We start from the raw sequence: 11,369 nt of genomic DNA on the forward strand, positions 1-11,369 counted from the left end.
TGTGGAATTTCAGTTCAAAGCAAATCCAGATGGATTAAATAAAGGATGCTTCTGAAATGGAGAGTGACTGGGGAAAAAAAGAAAAAGGGAGGAATGAGTTTGGATTATCAGACTGAAACTAAAGATACATATGGACATATGAAACAGTAAAAGACAATTAGAAAATGTATTTATACTAAATTAAAACTTTATTGACTAATGTCCTCCAGACAACATGATCTGACAAACTATGGTCGCATACATGCAATGAAGTTGAAGACAACAGTAGTTTAACATGGAATGTCAAACAAATTAATATAATGTATTAAATGAAACAATTTATCTGTGTTGCTGCAAAATGAAACCAAGTTATGCATTTCCTTGGTCAATTTGTGTTCAGCTAAGAGGCAATGCATTTGAAGAAACTGGTAGATTTCTTTAGCATATATTTCAAATAAATTAGTTAGAGCTGTACTCTTTAAAAATCCTTTCAACTTCACTTGCATTTCAAACATAATCTAACTGTAAACACTAAAGTTGCTAGAGCCATCTAGAAAGACCTAACTGTCAAACTCAGTGGACATTGCAGTTCAGTAAATGTGAATATTTAGAACAAGAAAAATACCAGTTACTGCAAAAGCCATTTAGGCATATTTTATTATTAATCCAGCACAAAGCACTTCTTCTAAGTTTCTCACATAAAAGACTAAAGCTTGCTTACAGTACTACATCTTCTATCATTCAAGCATCATTATTACCTATCAGGGAGAATGACTAGATGACCTAATGGGTCTTTCCCACCCCTATCTTCTAAAAAAAGAAAATCATTCATGCCAGCAAGAACATGGTTCGCTACATCTTGGGCTTGATCCTGCAGATTTGTTGAGGCAAAACTCCCAACAGCTTTAAAGAGAGATTTTCCAGAGCAAGACATCCAGGATTAGGCCCTTTAGATTTTTTTTATTTTTAAAAGAGCATCCATTTAGGATACATGGAAAAGATTTTATAGAATTAAAAAAATATAACAACGTGTGCTTCACTTACATTGAAGGAACCAGAGAATGTAAACACCATAGTGGCCCACATCTTCACAACATCCATGAGAAAGTGTCAACTGTAAGTAACCTGTGTGCGTTTATTTCTCAGCCTATGCTTCTGAGGGTGTTTTGTGTATACTTTTGCCTCCACATCCACACACATACGTACACCCTTAGTACACATAAAGGTGTGATAAAATTCACTAAAGTCAGTTGCTTGCTTGTCTTGATGCTTAAATCTGCAAGTGGCAGCAAACTGTGTTTTATATAATACTAAAGAGACTCTATATAGGTATCAGGACACAGGTATCACTGTGGGCAAGACTGTGTCGTTGCTGGTTCCACGTGTGTGGAGCCATCCCATCTACGCACATCACAAAATACACCTGCATGAAGGGCTGGAAGAGCAGGTGACCAAACTATTTCTTGGTGGGCCATGCCTGAAATTTGAATTGAACGACTCAAAGACTGTAAATTGTCCTCACAGGAGCCTTCCAACAACTCGGAGGACCATGTAGGAAAGTTTACCTTCAAAGTGCACTTTCTAAGAATGGAATGTTCTTGACAGGGAAATGATCAGAGGCAATCCTGGACTTTTTTGCTTGTTGAATAGGAAAAAGTGTTTTCATCTTCAGGTAGCACTTCACCCTGACAAATGTGAGTTCAGTTATTATTGGGTTTTAGTATTACAGAAGATTCTTTAGAAACAAACATGATAGTACACACATACACATACACTCAGATATTTACAGCCTTTCTAGAAAAACAGCCCTTTACCTTAGTACTACCTTTTTTCCTGTTTTTTAGTATTTAAATTCTTTAAACCAGCTACATTAAATATCAATGTGTACTGTACCACCCCACACCAACCCCACACCCCCCAAAGAACCAGCAAATGTTTTAAAAGTTTGTTCACTTGTTTGTTTTGCTTTTTTTTTTTTTTTTTTTAATGATTGTTAAAATCTCCTGCTTGAGACTGTTAAGTACCACCTCCACTGGAACAAGATCAGCACTGACGGCATCTTCCAATGCACGTCATTTCGTAGTTGAGCAAGTACTGCATCAAGAAGCTTAGATCTCCAGGTCGTCAGGTCGAGGCCTGCTGCTGGCTCGGCTGCTGGCTCTGCTGGGGGGCCTCTGGTCCACAATGGTGAGGGGCTGCAGCTCATGTCCCGACGCCAGTTTTTTCGTGTTCTGGTGTTCATCGGAGAAGTCGAAGGGCTGGGCGTGCGAGTTGGAGATGGTGCTGCCAGCCTGCCCCATTCTGTTCTGCTCCGCACTGTAGTTGGCCCAGTTTTGCTCGCTGGCTTGCTTATTGTAGTTACGACAGGAGGAATTGTTCCTGTCTCCAGTAACAAGCTTGTAGCCTGGGGGAGACATGGGAGACAGGGGGGCGGTTGGTGACGAGCAGCCATTGTAATAAGCATATTTGGGGGAGCCACAGTCCTTGGAAGGGCTCATGGCACCACTGTGGGAGTAGGGGTCTGTTTTCCCTTTCACACGATCCTTGACACCCTTGAAGAACACGTAGAAAAGCTCAATGATGTTCAAGGCAAGAGACACCAAGGACACCACCAGCATGAAGAGGATGAAGATGGTTTTCTCAGTTGGACGGGAGAGGAAGCAGTCCACTCTGTGTGGGCATGGGTCTCGCTCACAGGTGTAGATGGCATTCAGGCTAAACCCATAAATGTACCACTGAATCAGCAGGAAAGCCACCTCGAAGACAGATTTAAACAGGATGCTAATGATATAAGTACGGAGCAGTCCCCCACGCATCTTCACTTTGCCATGCTCTTCGATACCATACTTGAATTTCTTAATTTCTATTTGCTTGAGATGCATATCCACATTCACACCATCATTTGCAACTACCTTAAGCTCTTCCTCTCTTTTGTTCAGCTTCTCTTCTTTCCTCATTACGTAGAACACATGTGCCAGGTACAAAAGGGTAGGTACAGACACAAATATGATCTGCAGAACCCAAAAGCGTACATGGGAGATAGGAAAAGACTTGTCATAGCAGACGTTCTCACAACCAGGTTGTTGAGTGTTACACCGGAATGCAGACTGCTCATCTCCCCAGGCAGATTCGACTGCTGTTCCCAATAGCAAGATTCGAAAAATGAAGAGGACAGACAGCCACACTTTCCCTCCTGCAGTAGAATAGGCTTGAACTTTGTCAAGAAGTTTTCCCAAGGCACTCCAATCACCCATCTTCACAGGATGCTGGCTAAATAAGGACACAAAGGAAAAAATAGCAAAGGTTAGGTCAGAGTTTTAATACCTTTGATGCACTAAATCACTAATCTGAGCAGTGGTGTCAGCTTTGTTGTAATTAAGGTATTTTATACAATCTGAAGAGAAACTGGAGTTTTAGTTAGTCTGCAGGTGAAGTGGGAAATCGGGGAAACTGAAAAGAAAAAGTAATATATAATGTCTCAGAGAACAATCGAAAAAGTTCCTAATTTCACTCCAGTTTTCAGGAAGTCCATAACCCTCAATGACCACTGTGGTTGGCACAGCTTCCTTGATGGCAGCCTCAGTTCAATGACTGATACCTGCCTCAGGTGAAAAAGAGCTGTGACACACAGCTGAAGCAAGGTGTGGAACTAAGTAGTAGCACTGCCTAAATATGCTAGGAATATATGAAAGGTTTCTACATTTCAGTGTGGATTGATCATTTGATGCAATTTTAATTTCACTCTTTCAGATACTAAAAAAGCAAACCACAGTACAACTTAATACAATAGGTTACCTTAAGTTAATATTAGGGTCACATAGCTAAAATTCTACCTTTGCAAAATACACAGTTTTTCCTACTCAGTAATATTAAACTGAGCTCCTGCTTATCATGTCATAGCATGAAATACTTCTAAGAGTATAGTTCCTAATGATGCCAAGTTCACGCTCTATTCAACTACAGAAAAAGTGTTTGCTGTCTAAATTAAGCTTACACATTAGTATTTACCTCACAAAGATCAAAGAAAACATTCTTTACCTATAATTTTATGAAGGAATGAAAAATATTAAATACATGAAACACAGCTAAGATCATGTTACCATATTGGAGGAACTGGTTTCCTGTTTATCTGTGATTTGCTTAATTCACTGGAGTTTCAGGTTTGTATTTGCATCTTTTTGTATTTAAATTCCTTCTTTGTTTTGAAAGGAAAAGTTTTAGAAAGGAAAATAAAAAACGTAAATATGTTCTGTTTGTAAGGTGACTCCTGGCTTGCAGTTTGCATTCCAAGTGTTGAACACTGCAAGTTTAAAGTTTCCTGACTTGAGTTTTAAAGCACGCGTTTCTAGGACACAGGCAGCTTCTCAGGATATCTGGAAATACACAGGATGAAAGAAATGAAATTCTTTGCTTGATGTTCTAGATTCCTAGGGAAAACAAATTTCACTATAGATTTTTATCCACTGGAGAACGGCAATCTTATAAAAACTTACATTTTAACTTGCCCGACATGAAAAAAGCCTGAAATCACATGAAATCAGGAACTTAAAAAGGAAAAATAATAATGAAGTTGTCCTTTTAAAGTGAATGCTGCTGGGGATAGATATTTGTTCCATGGATGCTGAGTAATCCCTTCCTGGTATTAACAGTTTTGATAATGTCCAAATTATTTCCTTCCAACTGCATCATGGATATATTCCCTAGTGAAGGTCATTTATAGAACAAGCGCTTTTTGGATAATTCATAAAATAGGAAATTTTAGCACCAAGGAGACTTGCTTTCAAGAGCAGTGAGTCACTGGGAACACAAGATTATAAAGCTGGAAAACTCAAATGTAACAATAGATGCCAAATAAAAACACACCATTCCTGCCACCGAATCTGAGAGAGTAATGGGAGATGAGTATTTAAAGTACTCGTTCTGATAGCTCTGAGATGTCCATTATCTTTGAACCCCTGAAAAATATCCCAGGGCCGTTTCCTCCGTCTGCCTAAACAGCTGGTTCTCAAGTGCAGGCACTGCAGCCTGTTGACCCTTCCTCATGTAATTAGCTCTTCTCATGAATGAAGCCCCATCAAAGGATCAGGCCTGCTTTAAAGTTTTTAAAACTGGAAGCCTCTGCCCAGAGGAGCACACAGAGCACGTTTGTCTCTGACACATCCCCTCAGATTTCATCCCTTCCAGAAAAAGTGAGTTTGTCTTTTTGGGCTGGAGCGACATAGAAGGAGTCAGGCAGAGAAGTGTGGAGGTCCCTGGAAAGACTGGAATGAAATGTGACCACGTTCCTCCTCAGGCAGGGATTGTTAAAACAGAGAACAGCCTGTAACTATACAACACGTGAAGTTTGTTTTAAAGGCAAGCTATTTGCCCGATGTCCTAAATGTGCAAGTGGACAGAAGGAGCCTTTTTCAAGTAACAGTTTCTTGATTTAATTAGTCAGCTTCCAGTGACTAGAAACTATTGGGTTAACAGACTTTCCTCAGACTCAATGTACTTTTTTACTGTCTAAATGTTATTTCAGATTGAAAGCCTGATTAAGAAAACAGAGGATATGTTATTTCTAGGCAGTTATGTGTTGTTTGTTTTCTAATTACACTCCTCTCTGGTTCATTAATGCAATATGATTTATTTCAGTTTTGACCTACTTAATCCCACACCTGCAATATTTGGAGAATTTACTACCTATTTTTTAATTTGCTTCAGCATGCAAAATTGCTAGGTTCCATTTGTGTCCGCTGGCAATATAAACTCCAGGAGGAAACATTCCATGCTTGAATTACTCATACATAGTTCTGAAAAGCAACTTTAAATAAAAGAGATCAGTTACATGCTAGCCTTTTCCAGTGATAAAAACTCCACATCAATTCAAAACATTGTACTGTTAATCAGATAACCTTGTGGTGGCACAAATATATTATTCCTTTTCTTAAGTGGATTCCATTGCTTTATGAAACACAGTACTTTGCTTTGTTATAGAGAAAAATTCATTCATCGGATCTAACTTGTTTACTTTCAGGGCACTGAAAGACCAGTTTTATTAACTGATTACAAATCTGTTTACCAGGTATAAAAAGAGGTTTTGTATCAAACAGGTACTTAGCTTTGTAAGTAGTTTGAAATGGCTGGCAGACAACCTTTAAAAATAGCTCTTTAGTGTTCTGGACTTCAGCTTGTTTTAGCACTTCTAAATACCTTAAATGAGTCTGCTGAATGACACAGGCTGGCCTATTGAATTGATACAAATTCAGTACTTCAGGAGTTTAAGGATATGGTTGATATTGAGTACGTGCATTTCATGAGTTCCTATTGATTAATACTTTACAGGATCATAACCTTCTCTGAGGCAGACTAATGCTGGCCTAGCATTAAAATATAGCACTCCTTAAAAGATGGATTTCTTCCAGGTCCTACTGTGTGTGGGTAAAGGCAGGGGAAAGAATACATAGAGGAGCAGGAGATCTGACAGCATTCATCTGCATGGGTTTGGGATGACCACATATATAAGACATTTGATTTGTAAGCCACAATTAAGAAATTCTAGAGCTATTTTTTATGGACAGCATTCATCATATCATCTGTTTCATATTTTCCAAGAAGAATAATGCAAAATCAGTGCTGTGGTAATGTCCTAGGTCTGACTATAGTGTTAGAAAGTCACATGCTAGGGGATGGAAGAGCAGCAAGGGTTAGAGTGGGATCTAAAATGGGATTGAAGTAATTGGGAAAAAAGCCAAAACTTTGGGTTTCCATCTTTTTCTATCTTTTTATTTGTGCTCACACGCACCTAGACAGCAAAAGAGAATGCTCTGGACCCTGAACACAAATTAAGTTGAGCATTTCCCAAAAGCAACATGCATTGCAGAGAAAGCAGCTGAGACATACAACTCATTGCGTTTGGACCTGTTGGAACAGGGAAGGCTAGCTTTCTAAAGTCTTATAAAAATAAGCCAATGCCTTGCAGACATTCCCTTGGGAAGGTGTAGTTCATATACAGGTCTGCAGATGGGCTACAGTTCATTTAAGTCACCGGACAAAGGTTACGCACAAAATGGTTGCAGTAACTAGAATTTAAAATGTCACAACCATGGTTTTTCCTTTGTCTGCCAGCACTGCTGGTGGTCAGTCACTACCAGATCTACCCCCCCCAGCCTCTGCCTCTCCCATCTTGTACCCTTCACACCTAATTTAATTTTAAAGCATATTTGCAAAAGCAACTGCAAGCATTTTTTTAAACATTCTCTAATTGTACAAGTTAGGTCTATCCTCTGTGTTAATGCTCAGATTCATCCCTTTCCTGACTCACTTTGGAATTAAGGGAAGGAACGCTGAATTCCCTGAGGGGACCTCAGGCCCTCTGATGCTCCTGCTTGAGGATCTTGAAATCTGAATGTCTAAATACATAAATGGTACAAACAACAGCCAAGGTGCCTCTACATGAGACAGGTTCTGTGAGTAACACAGGAAGGAGATACCAGAGATTGGGAGAAGAGAGCAATATCTAATGAAACAGATGCATTGCTCAATGTCCCCTAACCTTCCCCATGTCCACAGGAATCCTTGGCCCTGGTTCATTGCAGAGACAAATAAAATTAATCTCTGGGGCTTGCATAATAAGAGAGCTGAGATAACTTTAGAGAGTTGAATCTGTCTGCGCTCCTGTGTGTATAAGCATTCGGCTTTATGTCGCAAAACAAATCCCTTGTGTCCATCCCTCTCTTCTCTCTCCTGATCCTAGCCTGCTCCTTGCCTTTTCCCCATTCGAATGCTTGTTAAGTATCGTCGGTCAGCACCAGTGTTTGGCTTTGAAGTTTCTGAAGGAAACACTTCAGTAAACATCCCAAAGACTAGAGGCTTAAATTCTGCCGCGTAGTGTGCTGTCCAGATGTTAAAAATGGCAGGATGAAAGCTTCACACAAAGTCCTCTAACTCGCTCCCTATGCACACACGCGCGCGCCTGCACACATGGGGACGTCAGGAAAAAGGTGTCTGTGCTCATTACCAGGCTTTTCCTCATAAGTATCACGTACAAAAATGAAAAGGAAATCCTCAGAGGAAAAATGTTGCTTCATGAGGCTTGCTGGTTATCTCAAGGCAAAATATGAGGACACATATAAGCACACAATATTCTTGTCCGTGTGTTACTCGATAAGATAGACTCTGTTTTGTCTGTCTTTCAGCTGAAGGATCTTTTTTCTCCTTCCTCATGCTGCTTTTTGACTACTGGTGAGCAGCAGGCAACAACTGCTACAAGAAATCACTCCAAGTCTCACAACATGAAAAGGTTTTTAGTTCTCCAAGAGATCCTGTTCAAGTATTTTTTCCTCTGCATTTTGACAATTAGGTCTTCAAGGTATTATACAGGGAATGTGTCATATGGGGATTATGTACAGTCCTTCCTAGACAACTTTCATTTATATCTACCCAAGACTTTCACAGACATTGCCAACGTGGTAAGGCATATCATGATATCCCACATTCCTTCTCTAAAATCCCTCACTGAGGTTGCTAAAACAGAGTAACTATATACAAACCAGGTTAAAAAACCATAACCCGTGTCTGGATTGTATCACATCTATTTTAAAAGAAAAGGGGGAAAAAACTTATCAGGAAGACCACGTGAAAGTCACCACTTCAGTAGCTGCAGCATTTAACAAGGCATCTAATTAAGAAGCTTGCTCTGCTCAAACTATCAGGCATCAATCAGGATTTCCATATGAAAGCAAAGCGTGTGAGGAAGGAATGGGACGCATCCAAAGCAAGGTCTCCTTGTTACTAACTTCTGATGCAATTTTGGTACGGCAGAGGAGAGTGAAGCGCACCTCGGCTTTTTCTTTAAAGGGGCTGAGTTTGCCCAAAGGCTGCGGAGGGGAGAGATCCCTCTCAGCAGCAACAAATCTGCAGCTCGCTCTCAACTTCGGCTCAGCTCCTCCTTCGGCTGAACAAGGTTACAAGTTGTAAAAGTGTAGCACTTCTAGAAATGTATAGAAATGTGACAAAAGAAAGCAAAGAATTCCTCCCAGCTGGAACTTAGCACTTTAAGAGAATCTACGCTTAGAGATGTGTGTTTTTCAACAAGTTCAGCCCTCAACGCAATAACAGAATTCTTAGGGGGAAAAAAAAAGGGAAAAAAAAGAAAAAAAAAAAAAAAGAAAAGAGAAGAGAAGAAGTGTTTCCAGAGGGGAAAAAAAAAAAAAAAAGATACACAAAATCTTCAAAAAGGAAAACTTCCAACTTACCCTTGCTGATCAGCAGTGAAAATGGATCAGAGTACTTCTTTGGAGGGTTAAACTAAAATGGAAGAGCACTCAGGCACTCAGACCTGTCTATTTAAACTTTAAAAGTCTACTGCAGTTTTGTATTTTTCATCCTTCCTTCCCCACTAATGAAAGAAAAGTGCTGATACCTCGTAAAAGTTTTTTCTAACTTGGAACGCTGGGAGAGCTTTTAACAAGTTTTCTAGCCTCTGACTGTGCGAGAGGAGGGGAGAGGGAGGGGAGGCAGCCCGGGAGGAGGGGCGCGCTGCGGGCGGAGAGCGCGGAGCTGGGGGAGGAGGAGGGAGCAGGGATTGAAGGCACAGCAAAAAAAAAAACCAGCCCGGGAAAGTCGGAGAGCATGGAAGCCCGCTCTTGCTGATGTAACAAAACAAATACACGGTAGTCAGCAGCTGCCCCGCAGCCCCCGGTCCCTGGGGCACCTGGGTGGCACGGTGCCCCGATCTGGGCTCGCTGAGAGATGCAACAAGTTGGTTCCTGGTGTGCGCCGGGAGTTTCGCTGCAGGGAAAGGCAGAAATGCAGTGAGGCATTAATGGGCAACCTGCGTGGAGCTCCTGGATGCAGGGGCTGCTGTCCGCTAGCCACCACTCGGGAGAGGAAGCTCTCCCAAGCCCTCTCCACCTTTTCGTTGAGAACACAGCCTTGTTTACTGAGGTCAATTTCCTTTACGTGCCACACATGAAAGTACACACCAGGAGCACCGTGTTTGTTTCCACGGGAGATACACATCACATATTTTTTTACTATTATTTGTGTGTGCATGAGTGCGTGTGTCTGTCCCACGGGAGAAATTAAGAAATGATCGCACATTCCAGGAAACTCTTTCCAGGAAACTTCAGAAAATAAAGCATACTGCAGAGAGTGAGAAATGTTCTTGATAATTTTTGAAGACATTCTACAGAGTTAAAGCATGCTTCAAAACTGATCTATGCAATTGGAACAAAACTAGTTTGGCTTTGCTCCTGCCTATACTGTGGTTAAACGTTCCTTAAAAAATGCCTTGTCTGTAGAACAGAGATTAATTTATTTCTCTGTGTTAAGCTCCTCACACATGGAGTTCAAACGCCATTAGGAATTGGTCATGTCCTTGTTCATGTCATGGAGTATTAACTGCTCCATGGGACTTCTTAAGAGCTTCTCTAGAAGTGTTCCTGGTCAGATAGTTTTCCATGAAGTTTCACACTTTGGGTTGTACCAGGCTAACTTGGGTTTCAACTCATGTTATTCTCAAGAGTTATTTCTGGGCTCACTAGCATGGATAAGCGTTTTTTGCTCTTTGAAGGGGAGAAGTTCAGTAATGGGTATGGAACTATTCCTAGGTAAAGGTCACATTTACAGTTTATTTTTGAAATAATGGAAGTTACACTCTGCAACACAACCTAGGGATTACTGCTTATTTTTTCACAGTTCTTCCCTAGTGTTTTTCACCCAGTTCTCTCCAGAGAAGAGATGTAAGACAAGACCTTTGTAGAAATATACTCAGCAGGGAGCTTTGAAGTGAGAAGCTGAACACACCCATCCTGGTTCTTGCTCTGGAGCAATGAATAGCAGCCCACACTGCCTCCTGTTTGACAAAAAGAGCTAGTACACTACAATGCACACCTTCCATTCCCCTTCTTCCAGTTGCAGACGGAGACAACTGGTTTGCTCAGTTTCCTCTCCTTCCTTTGATAGTGGCTGTTAGTTTGTTAGCTTTGACTTTTCTTTCCCCCCACTCTTGTTTTTACAGTTGTCCAAGCCATATGGCAGAAAGAAACTTCATGTTTTCTGAAGGTAGTTTTCAGGTTGCCTTTTCTCATCACATTAAGGGAGAATTGGAGCTTTGTGCTGCACAGGCTGTGGGTCCTTCTTCTTGAGAATGGATAAATTGCAACATAAATTGGATAAAAGGATAAATTGCAATATACAAATCCTAGTGTTTCACTGTCTTCATGACTGTGGTATCGACAGTGAGCAGAGCATACTTAAGGCTCCTGCTACTGTCTGTAAAACACTGACTGTTCTGGAGCAAAGTATGAAACTCTGTCAACGTGACTATGTGTGGCAATGTTGAGACATTGAGGACATTTTGGGTGTTGTATATGTTAGTCCTGAAAAAATCGCTCCTTAGGAAAGCA

General features: G+C 40.8%; 1 protein-coding gene across 1 annotated transcript; it reads right to left on the reverse strand.

Moving 5' to 3' along the window:
* Positions 1-165: 165 nt before the first annotated feature.
* On the reverse strand, positions 166-9,470 carry GJA1 (gap junction protein alpha 1). Its single transcript, XM_033055720.1, has 2 exons — positions 9,216-9,470; positions 166-3,249 (listed from the first exon to the last, which is right to left on the reverse strand). Exon 2 carries the CDS (start codon positions 3,231-3,233, stop codon positions 2,088-2,090), a length of 1,146 nt encoding a protein of 381 aa, XP_032911611.1. The 5' UTR covers positions 3,234-3,249; positions 9,216-9,470; the 3' UTR covers positions 166-2,087.
* Between the last annotated feature and the right edge of the window lie 1,899 nt (positions 9,471-11,369).

This window comes from Catharus ustulatus, chromosome 3, assembly GCF_009819885.2.
Source record: "Catharus ustulatus isolate bCatUst1 chromosome 3, bCatUst1.pri.v2, whole genome shotgun sequence".
Taxonomy (NCBI): domain Eukaryota; kingdom Metazoa; phylum Chordata; class Aves; order Passeriformes; family Turdidae; genus Catharus; species Catharus ustulatus.

Bases quoted from the DNA above. Each gene is read 5' to 3' on its own strand.
- GJA1 (XM_033055720.1), bottom strand. From the start codon at position 3,233: ATGGGTGATTGGAGTGCCTTGGGAAAACTTCTTGACAAAGTTCAAGCC.